This window comes from Clavelina lepadiformis, chromosome 8 (genome assembly GCF_947623445.1).
Source record: "Clavelina lepadiformis chromosome 8, kaClaLepa1.1, whole genome shotgun sequence".
Classification (NCBI taxonomy): domain Eukaryota; kingdom Metazoa; phylum Chordata; class Ascidiacea; order Aplousobranchia; family Clavelinidae; genus Clavelina; species Clavelina lepadiformis.
The window spans coordinates 3053260-3071520 of record NC_135247.1 but is presented as its reverse complement, the minus strand read 5'-3'; the positions used below and the strand labels follow the sequence as shown (position 1 = coordinate 3071520).

Here is an 18261-nt window from a genome sequence, read left to right as displayed (position 1 = left end):
CACATTTCCGAATATCCATATGAAATTGCAAAAGTAACATCTGCGTTGTCGGCGGGATTCGAACCTACGCTGGCAGGGCCCAACAGATTTCAAGTCTGTCGCCTTAACCACTCGGCCACGACAACTGTGCTTAATGTGAAATGCAAATAAATAAAATGGCACTTTTCTCGAATCACTAGATAGATTCCACCATGTCGGTGTTTCCGGAACCTTCTCCTGACTTTCAAATCTGACAAGATGAAAATGTAGCTAGCGAATTTTAGAAAAAATCTAGCTAGGGTGGTCTAGATGAAAATCAAGCTAGCGTAGTCTAGATGAAAATCAAGCTAGCGTAGTCTAGATGAAAATCAAGCTAGCGTAGTCTAGATGAAAATCAAGCAAGCGTAGTCTAGATGAAAATCAAGCTAGCGTAGTCTAGATGAAAATCAAGCTGATTTCGAGACCTAGCTACGCCTACGTCTCTGTAGTGTATTAACTATAAGCTAGTTTCAACTAAATTTTAAGTACTAAAGTAAACTTCTGTTATTTGCTTAAGGGGTCATGTCCCAATTCAAAGAGATAGGCTTTTCAATGCAAAGTACATTAAATCAAGAAGCTACCAACGCAAAACTACATCATAAACCTACCCTGAATTTTGGCTTGCAACAAGACCTAGGACCTAGGTTATGTCTGTCTACCGTCTTAGTTTGGACAAAATCCATGTACTCAGTTTTCTATAACAATTGCCTAAACTTTACAACAAGTTTTTAGCTTAACAATTTATGACAAATACTCCAAAAAAACAAAAATTCAAACCCACACAAAATTTACAACTTAGCCTAGACCTGGAACCAGCTGTCGTCAAAGTAACGACGAACTACTCCACATCGACGTCACATGCGCATTGGACCGGAAAATTTTTACTTTTTTTAATATGACGCATTGAGTGCAACACGGTCACAATCACTGTGTTGCCGGCATAAAATTGTCGTTTTATTGGAAAGTGACCCCTTAAACGTGAAGAAAATCAGAAATTTTAGTTTTACTTATGACTATATCTATATATAGATATCTATATATATTATATAAGGTAAGTGATTAGGATTAGGAACAGGTGATTAGTAGGGCAAATTTTTGCAACTTTTGCAACTTTTTTTACAGCTTCCGGCAGCTTCCTAAATACTCAGGATTTACGTCAGTCTGGCCAGCTTGTGGCCTAGACGTCAGTCTGGCCAGCTGGTGGCCTAGACAGTCAAATGGTCATCAAACGGTTGTTGGCTCGTCGCTCTGCGGCTCGCTGGTTTGAACCTGCAGCTTGTCTGTCGCCGTTTTCCAGTTTTTCCACTGTGCTATGGGTTCCGTCCCGCCCGCCCCGTGCTTTTTGCGCATCTTGACTTTATTACTTTAGTATTTCCATGCAAATAGATAAAATCACACTTTTCGCAAATCACTTATGGAAGCGTGATTCCAATTCCGCGTTGTCGGCAGGATTCGAACCTAAGCGGGCAGAGCCCAACAGATTTCGAGTCTGTCGCCTTAACCACTCGGCCACGAAAACTGTGCATAATACATAGATGAAATAGTTAAAATACCACATTTCCGAATATCCATATGAAATTGCAAAAGTAACATCTGCGTTGTCGGCGGGATTCGAACCTATGCTGGCAGGGCCCAACAGATTTCGAGTCTGTCGCCTTAACCACTCGGCCACGACAACTGTGCTTAATGTGAAATGCAAATAAATAATATGGCACTTTTCTCGAATCACTAGATAGATTCCATCATGTCGGTGTTTCCGGAACCTTCTCCTGACTTTCAAATCTGACAAGATGAAAATGTAGCTAGCGTAGTCTAGATAAAAATCTAGCTAGCGTAGTCTAGATGAAAATCAAGCTAGCGTAGTCTAGATGAAAATCAAGCTAGCTTAGTCTAGATGAAAATCAAGCTAGCGTAGTCTAGATGAAAATCAAGCTAGCGTAGTCTAGATGAAAATCAAACTGATTTCGAGACCTAGCTACGCCTACGTCTCTGTAGTGTATTAACTATAAGCTAGTTTCAACTAAATTTTAAGTACTAAAGTAAACTTCTGTTATTTGCTTAAGGGGTCATGTCCCAATTCAAAGAGATAGGCTTTTCAATGCAAAGTACATTAAATCAAGAAGCTACCAACGCAAAACTACATCATAAACCTACCCTGAATTTTGGCTTGCAACAAGACCTAGGTTATGTCTGTCTACCGTCTTAGTTTGGACAAAATCCATTTACTCAGTTTTCTATAACAATTGCCTAAACTTTACAACAAGTTTTTAGCTTAACAATTTATGACAAATACTCCAAAAAAACAAAAATTCAAACCCACACAAAATTTACAACTTAGCCTAGACCTGGAACCAGCTGTCGTCAAAGTAACGACGAACTACTCCACATCGACGTCACATGCGCATTGGACCGGAAAATTTTTACTTTTTTTAATATGACGCATTGAGTGCAACACGGTCACAATCACTGTGTTGCCGGCATAAAATTGTCGTTTTATTGGAAAGTGACCCCTTAAACGTGAAGAAAATCAGAAATTTTAGTTTTACTTATGACTATATCTATATATAGATATCTATATATATTATATAAGGTAAGTGATTAGTAGGGCAACCAAAAGTCAATATGGTCAATTTTTTTTTACCTGCTCAGAATGCTATGAAACAAGCACAAAACAAATTTCAGCTTTGTACGACGTGTGGTATAGAAGTTATTAGGTCAGATAAAGTCAAAATGTTACGTTAGGTCAAAATACGGTCAAATTGTTTCGTTAGGTCTTTTTTTTAGGTCAAAATCTATTAAACTTGTAATTTTGTAATATTATTCTTCCGTTTTTCTCTTTTCTTGTACCGCAAACAATTCCAGTCCCGCAAATTTTACTTAGAACCAAAGACACAAAGAGAGGGAAGGATTTTCAGCGCGTTTGGTGACGTCACGATGTGACAGCATTGCATTTGAAACTGCAAGTTGTCAATCTTAATACGCAGAAACGAAAAAAAAGTCAACACTAGAAAAGAATTTTGTCATTTTTAAATGCAGCTTTAGATTAGAAAGTTGCTGTAGACAGTGTAGAGACTATCAGTATAGCGTTTTTCAAAATAAGGTCAAAATTTAAACGTTTTAGGTCAAAATAATGTAAAATTGTAAACTTTTTAGGTCAAAATAAGGTCAAAATATAAACTTTTTAGGTCAAAATGAGGTCAAAATTTGCAAATTTTAAGGTCAAAATTTAAACTTTTTAGGTCAAAAAACTGGTTGCCCTAGTGATTAGGATTAGGAACAGGTGATTAGTAGGGCAAGTTTTTGCAACTTTTGCAACTTTTTTTACAGCTTCCGGCAGCTTCCTAAATACTCAGGATTTACGTGAGTCTAGCCGGCTGGTGAACTAGCCGTCAGTCTAGCCAGCTGGTGAACTAGCCGTCAGTCTAGCCAGCTGGTGGCCTAGCCGTCAGTCAAGCCAGCTGGTGGCCTAGACGTCAGTCTAGCCAGCTGGTGGCCTAGACAGTCAGTCTAGCCAGCTGGTGGCCTAGACAGTCTGTCTAGCCAGCTGGTGGCCTAGACAGTCTGTCTAGCCAGCTGGTGGCCTAGACAGTCAGTCTAGCCAGCTGGTGGCCTAGACAGTCAAATGGTCATCAAACGGTTGTTGGCTCGTCGCTCTGCGGCTCGCTGGTTTGAACCTGCAGCTTGTCTGTCGCCGTTTCCCAGTTTTTCCACTGTGCTATGGGTTCCGTCCCACCCACCCCGTGCTTTTTGCGCATCTTGACTTTATTGCTTTAGTATTTCCATGCAAATAGATAAAATCACACTTTTCGCAAATCACTTATGGAAGCGTGATTCCAATTCCGCGTTGTCGGCAGGATTCGAACCTAAGCGGGCAGAGCGCAGCAGATTTCTAGTCTGTCGCCTTAACCACTCGGCCACGACAACTGTGCTAAATGCATAGATGAAGTAGTTAAAATACCACATTTCCGAATATCCATATGAAATTGTAAAAGTAATATCGGCGTTGTCGGCAGGACTCGAACCTACGCGGGCAGGGCCCAACAGATTTCGAGTCTGTCGCCTTAACCACTCGGCCACGACAACTGTGCTTAATGCATAGATGAAATAGTTAAAATGAAACATTTCCGAATATCCATGTGAAATTGCAAAAGTAATATCTGCGTTGTCGGCGGGATTCGAACCTACGCGGGCAGGGCCCAACAGATTTCGAGTCTGTCGCCTTAACCACTCGGCCACGACGACTGTGCTTAATGCATAGATGAAATAGTTAAAATGACACATTTCCGAATATCCATGTGAAATTGCTAAAGTAATATCTGCGTTGTCGGCGGGATTCGAACCTACGCGGGCAGGGCCCAACAGATTTCGAGTCTGTCGCCTTAACCACTCGGCCACGACAACTGTGCTTAATGCATAGATGAAATAGTTAAAATCACACATTTCCGAATATCCATATGAAATTGCAAAAGTAATATCTGCGTTGTCGGCGGGATTCGAACCTACGCGGGCAGGGCCCAACAGATTTCGAGTCTGTCGCCTTAACCACTCGGCCACGACAACTGTGCTTAATGCATAGATGAAATAGTTAAAATACCACATTTCCGAATATCCATATGAAATTGCAAAAGTAATATCTGCGTTGTCGGCGGGATTCGAACCTACACTGGCAGGGCCCAACAGATTTCGAGTCTGTCGCCTTAACCACTCGGCCACGACAACTGTGCTTAATACATAGATGAAATAGTTTAAATACCACATTTCCGAATATCCATATGAAATTGCAAAAGTAACATCTGCGTTGTCGGCGGGATTCGAACCTACGCTGGCAGGGCCCAACAGATTTCAAGTTTGTCGCCTTAACCACTCGGCCACGACAACTGTGCTTAATGTGAAATGCAAATAAATAAAATGGCACTTTTCTCGAATCACTATAGATAGATTCCACCATGTCGGTGTTTCCGGAACCTTCTCCTGACTTTCAAATCTGACAAGATGAAAATGTAGCTAGCGAATTTTAGATAAAAATCTAGCTAGGGTGGTCTAGATGAAAATCAAGCTAGCGTAGTCTAGATGAAAATCAAGCTAGCGTAGTCTAGATGAAAATCAAGCTAGCGTAGTCTAGATGAAAATCAAGCAAGCGTAGTCTAGATGAAAATCAAGCTAGCGTAGTCTAGATGAAAATCAAGCTGATTTCGAGACCTAGCTACGCCTACGTCTCTGTAGTGTATTAACTATAAGCTAGTTTCAACTAAATTTTAAGTACTAAAGTAAACTTCTGTTATTTGCTTAAGGGGTCATGTCCCAATTCAAAGAGATAGGCTTTTCAATGCAAAGTACATTAAATCAAGAAGCTACCAACGCAAAACTACATCATAAACCTACCCTGAATTTTGGCTTGCAACAAGACCTAGGACCTAGGTTATGTCTGTCTACCGTCTTAGTTTGGACAAAATCCATGTACTCAGTTTTCTATAACAATTGCCTAAACTTTACAACAAGTTTTTAGCTTAACAATTTATGACAAATACTCCAAAAAAACAAAAATTCAAACCCACACAAAATTTACAACTTAGCCTAGACCTGGAACCAGCTGTCGTCAAAGTAACGACGAACTACTCCACATCGACGTCACATGCGCATTGGACCGGAAAATTTTTACTTTTTTTAATATGACGCATTGAGTGCAACACGGTCACAATCACTGTGTTGCCGGCATAAAATTGTCGTTTTATTGGAAAGTGACCCCTTAAACGTGAAGAAAATCAGAAATTTTAGTTTTACTTATGACTATATCTATATATAGATATCTATATATATTATATAAGGTAAGTGATTAGGATTAGGAACAGGTGATTAGTAGGGCAAATTTTTTCAACTTTTGCAACTTTTTTTACAGCTTCCTAAATACTCAGGATTTACGTGAGTCTGGCCAGCTGGTGGCCTAGACGTCAGTCTGGCCAGCTGGTGGCCTAGACGTCAGTTTGGCCAGCTGGTGGCCTAGACAGTCAAATGGTCCTCAAACGGTTGTTGGCTCGTCGCTCTGCGGCTCGCTGGTTTGAACCTGCAGCTTGTCTGTCGCCGTTTTCCAGTTTTTCCACTGTGCTATGGGTTCCGTCCCGCCCGCCCCGTGCTTTTTGCGCATCTTGACTTTATTACTTTAGTATTTCCATGCAAATAGATAAAATCACACTTTTCGCAAATCACTTATGGAAGCGTGATTCCAATTCCGCGTTGTCGGCAGGATTCGAACCTAAGCGGGCAGAGCCCAGCAGATTTCTAGTCTGTCGCCTTAACCACTCGGCCACGACAACTGTGCTTAATGCATAGATGAAATAGTTAAAATACCACATTTCCGAATATCCATATGAAATTGTAAAAGTAATATCGGCGTTGTCGGCAGGACTCGAACCTACGCTGGCAGGGCCCAACAGATTTCGAGTCTGTCGCCTTAACCACTCGGCCACGACAACTGTACTTAATGCATAGATGAAATAGTTAAAATGATACATTTCCGAATATCCATATGAAATTGCAAAAGTAACATCTGCGTTGTCGGCGGGATTCGAACCTACGCTGGCAGGGCCCAACAGATTTCGAGTCTGTCGCCTTAACCACTCGGCCACGACAACTGTGCTTAATACATAGATGAAATAGTTAAAATACCACATTTCCGAATATCCATATGAAATTGCAAAAGTAACATCTGCGTTGTCGGCGGGATTCGAACCTACGCTGGCAGGGCCCAACAGATTTCGAGTCTGTCGCCTTAACCACTCGGCCACGAAAACTGTGCTTAATACATAGATGAAATAGTTAAAATACCACATTTCCGAATATCCATATGAAATTGCAAAAGTAACATCTGCGTTGTCGGCGGGATTCGAACCTACGCTGGCAGGGCCCAACAGATTTCGAGTCTGTCGCCTTAACCACTCGGCCACGACAACTGTGCTTAATGTGAAATGCAAATAAATAAAATGGCACTTTTCTCGAATCACTAGATAGATTCCACCATGTCGGTGTTTCCGGAACCTTCTCCTGACTTTCAAATCTGACAAGATGAAAATGTAGCTAGCGAATTTTAGATAAAAATCTAGCTAGGGTAGTCTAGATGAAAATCAAGCTAGCGTAGTCTAGATGAAAATCAAGCTAGCGTAGTCTAGATGAAAATCAAGCTAGCGTAGTCTAGATGAAAATCAAGCAAGCGTAGTCTAGATGAAAATCAAGCTAGCGTAGTCTAGATGAAAATCAAGCTGATTTCGAGACCTAGCTACGCCTACGTCTCTGTAGTGTATTAACTATAAGCTAGTTTCAACTAAATTTTAAGTACTAAAGTAAACTTCTGTTATTTGCTTAAGGGGTCATGTCCCAATTCAAAGAGATAGGCTTTTCAATGCAAAGTACATTAAATCAAGAAGCTACCAACGCAAAACTACATCATAAACCTACCCTGAGTTTTGGCTTGCAACAAGACCTAGGACCTAGGTTATGTCTGTCTACCGTCTTAGTTTGGACAAAATCCATGTACTCAGTTTTCTATAACAATTGCCTAAACTTTACAACAAGTTTTTAGCTTAACAATTTATGACAAATACTCCAAAAAAACAAAAATTCAAACCCACACAAAATTTACAACTTAGCCTAGACCTGGAACCAGCTGTCGTCAAAGTAACGACGAACTACTCCACATCGACGGCACATGCGCATTGGACCGGAAAATTTTTACTTTTTTTAATATGACGCATTGAGTGCAACACGGTCACAATCACTGTGTTGCCGGCATAAAATTGTCGTTTTATTGGAAAGTGACCCCTTAAACGTGAAGAAATTCATAAATTTTAGTTTTACTTATTACTATATCTATATATAGATATCTATATATATTATATAAGGTAAGTGATTAGGATTAGGAATAGGTGATTAGTAGGGCAAGTTTTTGCAACTTTTGCAACTTTTTTTACAGCTTCCGGCAGCTTCCTAAATACTCAGGATTTACGTGAGTCTAGCCAGCTGGTGAACTAGACGTCAGTCTAACCAGCTGGTGAACTAGACGTCAGTCTAGCCAGCTGGTGAACTAGACGTCAGTCTAGCCAGCTGGTGGCCTAGACGTCAGTCTGGCCAGCTGGTGGCCTAGACAGTCAAATGGTCATCAAACGGTTGTTGGCTCGTCGCTCTGCGGCTCGCTGGTTTGAACCTGCAGCTTGTCTGTCGCCGTTCTCCAGTTTTTCCACTGTGCTATGGGTTCCGTCCCGATCACCCCGTGCTTTCTGCGCATCTTGACTTTATTGCTTTAGTATTTCCATGAAAATAGATAAAATCACACTTTTCGCAAATCACTTATGGAAGCGTGATTCCAATTCCGCGTTGTCGGCAGGATTCGAACCTAAGCGGGCAGAGCCCAGCAGATTTCTAGTCTGTCGCCTTAACCACTCGGCCACGACAACTGTGCTAAATGCATAGATGAAATAGTTAAAATACCACATTTCCGAATATCCATATGAAATTGTAAAAGTAATATCGGCGTTGTCGGCAGGATTCGAACCTACGCGGGCAGGGCCCAACAGATTTCGAGTCTGTCGCCTTAACCACTCGGCCACGACAACTGTGCTTAATGCATAGATGAAATAGTTAATATGACACATTTCCGAATATCCATATGAAATTGCAAAAGTAATATCTGCGTTTTCGGCGGGATTCGAACCTACGCGGGCAGGGCCCAACAGATATCGAGTCTGTCGCCTTAACCACTCGGCCACGAAAACTGTGCTTAATGCATAGATGAAATAGTTAAAATACCACATTTCCGAATATCCATATGAAATTGCAAAAGTAACATCTGCGTTGTCGGCGGGATTCGAACCTACGCTGGCAGGGCCCAACAGATTTCGAGTCTGTCGCCTTAACCACTCGGCCACGACAACTGTGCTTAATGTGAAATGCAAATAAATAAAATGGCACTTTTCTGGAATCACTAGATAGATTCCACCATGTCGGTGTTTCCGGAACCTTCTCCTGACTTTCAAATCTGACAAGATGAAAATGTAGCTAGCGTAGTCTAGATAAAAATCTAGCTAGGGTGGTCTAGATGAAAATCAAGCTAGCGTAGTCTAGATGAAAATCAAGCTAGCGTAGTCTAGATGAAAATCAAGCTAGCGTAGTCTAGATGAAAATCAAGCTAGCGTAGTCTAGATGAAAATCAAGCAAGCGTAGTCTAGATGAAAATCAAGCTAGCGTAGTCTAGATGAAAATCAAGCTGATTTCGAGACCTAGCTACGCCTACGTCTCTGTAGTGTATTAACTATAAGCTAGTTTCAACTAAATTTTAAGTACTAAAGTAAACTTCTGTTATTTGCTTAAGGGGTCATGTCCCAATTCAAAGAGATAGGCTTTTCAATGCAAAGTACATTAAATCAAGAAGCTACCAACGCAAAACTACATCATAAACCTACCCTGAATTTTGGCTTGCAACAAGACCTAGGTTATGTCTGTCTACCGTCTTAGTTTGGACAAAATCCATGTACTCAGTTTTCTATAACAATTGCCTAAACTTTACAACAAGTTTTTAGCTTAACAATTTATGACAAATACTCCAAAAAAACAAAAATTCAAACCCACACAAAATTTACAACTTAGCCTAGACCTGGAACCAGCTGTCGTCAAAGTAACGACGAACTACTCCACATCGACGTCACATGCGCAATGGACCGGATAATTTTTACTTTTTTTAATATGACGCATTGAGTGCAACACGGTCACAATCACTGTGTTGCCGGCATAAAATTGTCGTTTTATTGGAAAGTGACCCCTTAAACGTGAAGAAAATCAGAAATTTTAGTTTTACTTATGACTATATCTATATATAGATATCTATATATATTATATAAGGTAAGTGATTAGGATTAGGAATAGGTGATTAGTAGGGCAAGTTTTTGCAACTTTTGCAACTTTTTTTACAGCTTCCGGCAGCTTCCTAAATACTCAGGATTTACGTGAGTCTAGCCAGCTGGTGGCCTAGACCAGTGGTTCTCAACCTTCTGATCTTGGCGGACCCCTTTTGGTGCTGTCAAAGCAGTTGGCGGACCCCTGAAGTTTAAGCAAACTAAGGGTTCTGAGACTGCACTTAAATGTTTCTTTGCTTAGTTTTACTTAATAGTCTTGGTGCACAACTGCGCTATTCAATCAAAATAACATCAAACTATGCGGATATTTTTATTTATTTCAAAGCGAATACACTTAATGGGAGTTTTGCTGTTGCATATTAGAAACAAGTCTTGAAATACGGGGTTGTGTTTTCGAAATCGATAGTCGCATGTCGTCTTCAACATTTAGTTGGTTACGTGACTTCGATTTTATATGAACGAGAGCAGAAACTGAGAAATCGATTATGTGCAATCTCCAGCAACTTAAAATCACTGTATCCAGCTGTCTTCTCGTATAATCCGCAATCTATTGCATCACAATAGGCCTTCCCCGCGGGTGATAAATCTCAATAAGCTTTTATATTGTCCCATCACAATAGGCAATTAAGCAAATGTTCAAGCCTATTCCAAACAGCAATGATAAACAGCAAAAACTTTTTAAAAACTCGTACTTTATGTTGCAAATTTCGAAGTTCTCACGGACCCCCTGAAAACGTTTCGCGGACCCTTGGGGGTCCGCGGACCCCCGGTTGAGAACCACTGGCCTAGACAGTCAAATGGTCATCAAACGATTGTTGGCTCGTACGCGGGCATAGCCCAACAGATTTCAAGTCTGTCGCCTTAACCACTCAGCCACGACAACTGTGCTTAATGCATAGATGAAATAGATAAAATAGCACTTTTCCGAATATCCATATGAGATTGCAAAAGTAATATCGCCGTTGTCGGCAGTTGAAGAAATTCATAAATTTTAGTTTTACTTATGACTATATCTATATATACAGTAATCAAATTAAACAAGTTCTATAATTGGCATTTGTTAAGCAATTTTTGTGTCTCCAGTTAAATTCTTTACAATATTTGAAGTGTAGTGTTCCTAGTTTAATCCGTATTCAATCTTAGTTCCAAATCGACATGTGACGTAGTTAAATGTGTCAAGTGGTTTTCTGTACTCGGTGCAAAATCGATTTTAATTCTTTGTGATAAAAGCTTAGAATGTAACATGGACACGTAGATACGTGTCATTGTATGGCTAGTTTGGTACTCGACCTTTGGTTAAAATACGGGAGTATAAAAGCTAAGGTTTGATCTAAATCTCTCTCTTCACTCTGTTCTTTTGTCGCTCTTAGCTATACTTCTGTTCTGCTGAATTGAAGTTATTGCTGAATTATTCGGAATTGGAATCATTACTGAATTTGAGATATAGCTTGGTTTAAATGTGGAAAGATGGTGTAAATGTTTCTAATTTGGTACAACCTATTCGGACAATATAACAATTAGACTTTATGAAGTTGGTGTTGATTTGAAGAAACATTATAGAGACAGCAAACGCAACGGAGTCAAAGACTATTGTCTATAGGAGTCTAACAATAAGACTAATAGTCTTGGCTTTAGGCCAACCTAAAAGCAAGCCACACCACCATCTCCACAATAGACTTCATGCCCTTAACGGATACTACTAAAATATACAGATTCAGTAGAATGGTGCCATTTGAACCATTGATGGTACCACTCGAACCTAGTGGTAGCATTCGAACCTGTACATTTCAGTAGTAGCCTATCCCGTTCCCAGTTCCCACCCGGCTATGCAGTACTCCTGGTGAATACTGAAAATCAGTTAAAAATTTGGGTATTATCACATAAAACTAAAACCCAAATATAAAATAAATATTTATGGCAGATATTCTTAACCTGAGGTTCATGGACCAGTTGAAAGTCTGCGAAAAGTTTTCAGTTGGTTCGTGAACGTTGTGATGAATTTCAGGTAATTAATCAAAAAGTGTCCATTCTTTAATAACATGTTTTGTTCAGTTATGGTGGCCTGTATCAAGCTAAACAGGGTTTTAAATTGATTACTCAAGCAATTGTTGAATAACAGTCGTTACCACATCATAGTGTATTTCTACATTTTGAGTCTAGAATTTGATACTATGGCGTGATATATGTTTACGTATAAGGATTATAATGCAACCTCGATTACTTCAATTTCTGTCCACTTTATGTGACATTATGATCTATATTTAAGTTAAAATCTCCATATATGATTCTTTTTCTACATTTTCAGTATTGCATTGTTTTTGTGCTGTTTTGAAGAGTATTTAATATTTTTGCAGACTGTCAAACCGTTCCTGAAGATAAGTAGGTATTGTGGAATTACATGCTGTGAAAAATGAGCAATGATATCATTCTAATTTCGTCCGAAAGTGAAGAAGAATTACCGATCCCAAGCCAAACAAAAAGTGATGAGTCAAACAGCAATTTAGACAACCCACCCAAAAGCCCAAACTCTGCTTCTCAGAATGGGCATGCTACAGAGAACTGTCGTAATGTAGCACATGTAAAATCTGATTCTGTTGACCACATTAATGATGATGATACAATTGAAACTTTTTTAGAAAAGGTGTGTTGTTCAGCTAATCAATAAACAATACATTTTTACTCTTTCACTTGCATGGAGGATGGATATCAATGTATAGGCCTATTTAATTTCACTATGTTGTCATTGTGATGTCAAATCATGTCACCGTAATAAAGTTCATTCCCAAGACTCACAATATGCCAACTGCGGATAACATCCACTGGTGTCTATACAAGCGGTGAACTAACTTTTTGACACAAGTTCTGCATTGGATACTGATATAAAATCTTCAGAGGCAAGCCTGGCCAAAAACTTTTATAATGTCATAAACCGGTTTTTGATATAATGAAGTCTTATAATCTTATTCCTGAGTTACCAAATTTAGAAAAGCTTTTACAAGTTGTTATAGCTTTGTGCCAAAAGACTTTTTCTTGGAAGCATGTATGGTGTGAAACCTGTTTTTATACGGTTGCTATGATATTACATAATAATATGGATTGGGTTCTTGGTTGTTACATTTGGCTATTAATTTATCAGTCTTTCTCTAAATAGACCAGTCTGTAAACAATGTTTTCCATAAACGTTGTTTTGTCTCTAAAAAATGTAAGTTTTTGACTTGATACCAAGCTTCATAAAACTTTGTTGAGGCTGTATTTGGCCAATGTGTTATATTTTACCTGTCACTGGTCTAGACCACAGTGCTTGCTGCTAAGATGCGAGCTTGGGCTGAGACATCATTGGGCAGGACTTATTTAATTAATGTGTTACGTGTATCAGCTTTCGGTAGGTGGAAACCAGTAAAATGATTACCATCAGCACCTATGTAAACTTTGCAATGGAAGGTTAAATGTGAAAAAAGCAGCAAAATATATGTGTAGATGTATAGGAATGTTGTATATGGTACATTTAAGTTATTTTTCAAATATTTCTAGTTCATCCAAGCCTGCCAACCTCTAATTGAAGAAGCACATAACCCTGACAAGCTGATTAAATTAATTAGAACTCGACATGCAAAAGCTTCAAATGAGTTTAAGTCTTCCACAACATATTTTGATATGCTCAACAGGTAGATGATGTATTAATTGGTTGTCGAAGTGCTCTTTAAGGTTCGACAGTTTTAGATTATGTTACAAACTATGTGTTTGTTTAATTATTATTTACTCTTTTGGGACAGCTGGTTGTTTTTATCTGTTTTATTTAGGTATATTAAAAAACTTCAGGCTGGCCGCAAGTGTGTTTATGTTTATATCAATGACATAACAACTGTACTTGAACAACACAGAAAGAAACCAGTGAGGTAAGGACGTCTGGGCAATAATGTCAATGCACGTATAATGCCTGTGCATTTTATTTTGTATTATTACACATCTATAACCAGTCTAGAACTGTATTCATCTCATACGGCAGTACTAAATTTGAATTGTGAGTATGAGTACAGTATCAGTATACGGACTATATTTCAAGTTATCAAAGTACTTTGATACTAATGTTAGTGGCATATTTTACAATTTTAATGTGTGCTAAAACAAGTACCGTAGGCTGGTTTTATTACAGTAGAAGAACAAAAACTGATTGAATAAATATCCACAGTACCTAGTACTAATAAAAAGTTTATACTTGAATACTTCCCGCTACAGTTTACAACTGACACCTATGTTGATATCATTAGCTGAATAGTACCAAGACAAAGATAATACCAAAATCAACATAAAAAGAGCAACAGTTGAATGATATCAAAGCGAGACTTGTATCAACATAGTAATTGTTGCAGCAGGTGCAAGCGTTCAACGTCTGAACAAGTTCACAAAGCAATAATCACAATGCTACCATTTTATCAACACTAGTTTACTTCCATTAGCATGTAAATATTAAGATAATATCAATATCAAAGTCATAATATGATAAAATAGGTAATTACCAACCTATGCACAACCCAGTACTGGAATAATGTCATACTTTGACTGAGTAATACCATATTTTTGCTGAATAACATCATATGTTGCCTGAATAATATTGCATCCTGCCTAAATACATGTGGTATTTGTAATCCTATTCATACTTGTCTGACATACTGAAAGTCAGAAATAGGCTTGTTGTATACTAGTATTTTTAACAAAATCATTGATGTGATCTTGTCAGCTAAAACTATTGTATTACTAAAGTTATTGAATTATTTAGTAAAATTGCTAAACTTGCAATTATGGGCCTCTCTGAAATTTTGCATGTTAATTTAGTATGGCTTAGGCTATTATTTTATAAAATCCACAAAAAGCACATATCTCAAACTCCTACAATGGCTTGCTAAACTTAAGTCTACAATTTCGGGCCCCAAAAACAATTTCATCAGTTTTTAAGCACAGTTTGGTGCAACTGATTTTGACACACCAAGTGCAAGGGTACTTTCTGCACTGAAAAACATCGCTGACCATACTGGCCTATAATTGGTTCAAGAAGGTTAAAGCATGGCGTCTAACCATGGAAATTGCAATATTCTGGATCGGACGTGTTCTTGGCAGTTTATTGTGCTGCATAATGCACGTTCATTTTGTTGAAAATCTCAGTTCCTGATTTGTTTTGTAGGAGACATCTTTCGCTTACCGGTAATAATAATGATGCTTCAGAAAGTGCAATAAAAAAGGCTCGAATTCAACCAATCCCATTCCCAAGTGACAGTGGTCAGTGCACCTTTCTTTCAAAGATTTTTAATGTTTCTATGTGGCTAGGTATAACGTTAATTAATAAAAAAAATTGACTGCACAAAGATACAAGTAATTAGTTTCTTTTAAATTTCTGTCCAGCCCTTTTTATTCTTTTTTCAGTGAAAGGCAGTTTGTATTTTTAGAATCAGTTAACAATGAATCTGAAAGTTCAGTGACCAACCACGAAGATCAACCCTCAGGCACTTTGCAAGATGATGAGGAGACTAAACGTACTCAGAGGAAAATCGAACATTTAGAAGGTCTGCTGAAAAAGGTGACAAAAAATACTGAAGCAATACCCACTCAAACACAGACAGGTTTTTTAAAGCGTTTTGTTACTGTAAATGATTTTACAGTTTTCTGATGAAATAAAACGGCTCCAAGCTCACGAACTTACTCTCGATGAGATGGAGGAAGAGGATTCCATTTATATTCAAGAGGGCTTACTTAAGAAGAAATGCATGAAGGTAAATTTTCGGTCTAACTAGTTGCACAAATAGAACTTGATTAACTCATCTAGCTCTTCTTATAGTGTATATTTGATGTTTAGTTTTTTGTGTTTTATCTGAACTGTTATCCAACAGGTGTTTCAAAAACTTTGTGATATTCAAAAAGTGCCCATGCGAACTGGTCGAGTTATTGAGAGGAATATTAAGCTGTCTGGGACGCGATTTCCTGAGCTTAATAAAAAGGTTGAATCTTACGTTAACCGGTTAGTTATATTTTATGAATTAAAAATGCATGCTTTGTTAAATATTACCTGGTATGACTACTATTACCATTCGATATTACCTTGTACCACCTGGTACACTTTTGTTGCAGTGTAAAGAAATTTCCTGATTATCAGGACATCCAGTACCTGGTTAAAAAAGGCAGTGAAAAGCGCAACCTTCAGTTGACTACATCACAAATTCAAAATGAGGCTGAAAACCTCTTCAAAGAAGTTGGAGAACAGTTGCAGGTATCAGCTAAGGCAAGACTCCAGCATAGGAGGTTATTTATGCAGCTTGTGTACCAACATCATTTGTCCTTTAACGTCTGTTAATAGAAATGTTTACGTAAGATCTATGGAAGCCTTGGGCAGAAAAAGTTTTATTCCAAATATAATTGTGACTATATGTTTAGCGAATTAGGCACTATGACTTCGTTTACAACTTTGGTTCGTATTTAACCGACAATACACTTCAAATTGCCTCTGACCCTGCAAAATCGAGTCCAGAACTACAGAAAAAACTGAGTGAGAACAGGTAAATATAAAATTTCAATGACCAGTGCGTACTGTTTCCACTTACACTTGTAAACTTTAACCTATTTTATGTTTAGAGCACAATCTAAACTTGCTTTGAAGACAGTTATCGAAAAGTATTCAAAAGAACAAGAAGACTTGGGTGCCAGTTCATCTAAAATACCAGATAATGGTGAGGGAAATGCTTCTGGAAGTGACCCTCCTAGCGTAAGAAAACTATTTAAAGTTTATGAAATTTGTGCTTTCCGGTTAGAGTTTTACTTAACAGTTGACATTTGCTGTCAACGTCAGTTCTACACAAAACTTCATTCCATGGCGTTTTTTTTACAAATTAACCAAGTATTTTGTACACGATGGAATTTACTTTTTACCGACTTCCTATTTAAATGCAGTTAGACTTGTATGAATGCAATCCATTAGGATGGAGTGACCTAATTGTGGTTCACAGGTTCTGTGTTCCATTATCACATATTTATTATGATTAATCGTGTTCAATTGGTTTTTAGGAAGCAGATTTCGAAAAAGAGTCTGATGACGTTGTTTCAAGCAATGAGTCAGTCGATGTCATAGAACTGAGTGATGAAAATTAACTACTTTCTGATTCTTTCACCCACCAATGGTTTTTTAATGTTTATCTCAATATCTAAGCTTAAAGGCAAAGCCTTTTACAAATCCCACTATTGTGTATGTAATTTTTGTACCACGTGTATTTGTGTTGCATTTTTAAAATTTTGAAAAAATGTAAAATTAGCTACTGCATTACCTTTAAATTAAAAAAATTGATTTGCAGTGTGCCAGTATCGCATTTCTTCGAATATGAGCTGCAACTTGCATTTAAGACTGTTTGTTGTGAACAGCAGTGGAACAAGAGTGGTCTACTTTATTTTTGTGTTTGTCTGGTAGCGCAAGCCTAACAAAATAACCTTTTGCAAACCTATGTTAACTCAGTCACAATTCCTTTTCACAGCCTTCTATTACAATAGAATGCAACTTTATTTTTGTGAAATACTGATTCTGTCACTGCCTGATGTTCAATAATAATTTAATAGTTACTTGTGTTTATTTTCTTGGTTACATGTGGCTTATTTTTAAAGAAATATGATAAAGATTTATATCGATGATTTTATTAAAATGTATAAACACAAACAGTGTCTAAACTCTAAGATGTGAGTGCGTTTGAAAAATGGCCTTATTAACATGTTATAGATGCTGTTGTGCCATTTTATAAATATTCTGATAGTTTTTATTCACTTTCTTCAAAGAATTGCCATCTTACATAGTAACTTTGATTTCATGGCTGTTTTGAATATTAAAGAGTAATTGCAGTAGTCTGATGTGTGTTATTTTGCAAACCCTTTTTTGTTATAGGCTTGGTTACATTTTGATTATTTTTGTCTTTTACTTCTGCTGGTTTCAGTGACTCTAATTCGTATCATTTCTTGGGTGTAAAATGTAAATACTAAACAACAAAACAAATACATAGCACGAATACAAAAAGTGAATTTTCATTTTTGCTCTTGATTTTATATTAAGTCAAAACATTCTGATCATAATTTTCAAATCATAATCGATTTTAGCTTGTATGACCACTCCTTCATGCTGTGTTTTGCTTGTTTTCTTTTTACTTTGTTTCACTTACCTATTAGGTAAAATTATGTCATTTACAAGACCATTCCGTGCATTACATGCATGTTGTGTTAACTTGTCTCCGTTTTATTCTAAGCGAATTTTCTTTCTGATTTACTGAATTAAATTCTATTTGTCTTAATGGCTGTGTTTGTAGTCAGGATTCAGTAAAGT

At 37.9% G+C, this 18261-nt stretch overlaps 1 protein-coding gene and 4 non-coding genes across 5 annotated transcripts; 1 reads left to right on the top strand and 4 right to left on the bottom strand.

The window, feature by feature from the left end:
• Positions 1–43: 43 nt before the first annotated feature.
• Positions 44–125, bottom strand: Trnas-uga (transfer RNA serine (anticodon UGA)). The gene has a single exon. It is a non-coding gene; the product is annotated as a tRNA-Ser (tRNA).
• A 3894-nt stretch (positions 126–4019) lies between these two features.
• Trnas-cga (transfer RNA serine (anticodon CGA)) lies at positions 4020–4101 on the bottom strand. Its single transcript has one exon. It is a non-coding gene; the product is annotated as a tRNA-Ser (tRNA).
• Positions 4102–6406: 2305 nt separating this feature from the next.
• Positions 6407–6488, bottom strand: Trnas-cga (transfer RNA serine (anticodon CGA)). Its single transcript has one exon. It is a non-coding gene; the product is annotated as a tRNA-Ser (tRNA).
• A 2051-nt stretch (positions 6489–8539) lies between these two features.
• On the bottom strand, positions 8540–8621 carry Trnas-cga (transfer RNA serine (anticodon CGA)). Its single transcript has one exon. It is a non-coding gene; the product is annotated as a tRNA-Ser (tRNA).
• A 1387-nt stretch (positions 8622–10008) lies between these two features.
• LOC143469047 (death domain-associated protein 6-like) lies at positions 10009–18230 on the top strand. Its single transcript, XM_076966594.1, has 12 exons — positions 10009–11922; positions 12272–12558; positions 13449–13582; positions 13718–13813; positions 15097–15191; positions 15359–15489; positions 15572–15682; positions 15800–15927; positions 16038–16176; positions 16341–16462; positions 16539–16668; positions 16968–18230. Exons 2-12 carry the CDS (start codon positions 12328–12330, stop codon positions 17049–17051), a joined length of 1401 nt encoding a protein of 466 aa, XP_076822709.1. The 5' UTR covers positions 10009–11922; positions 12272–12327; the 3' UTR covers positions 17052–18230.
• The last annotated feature ends 31 nt before the right edge of the window (positions 18231–18261 follow it).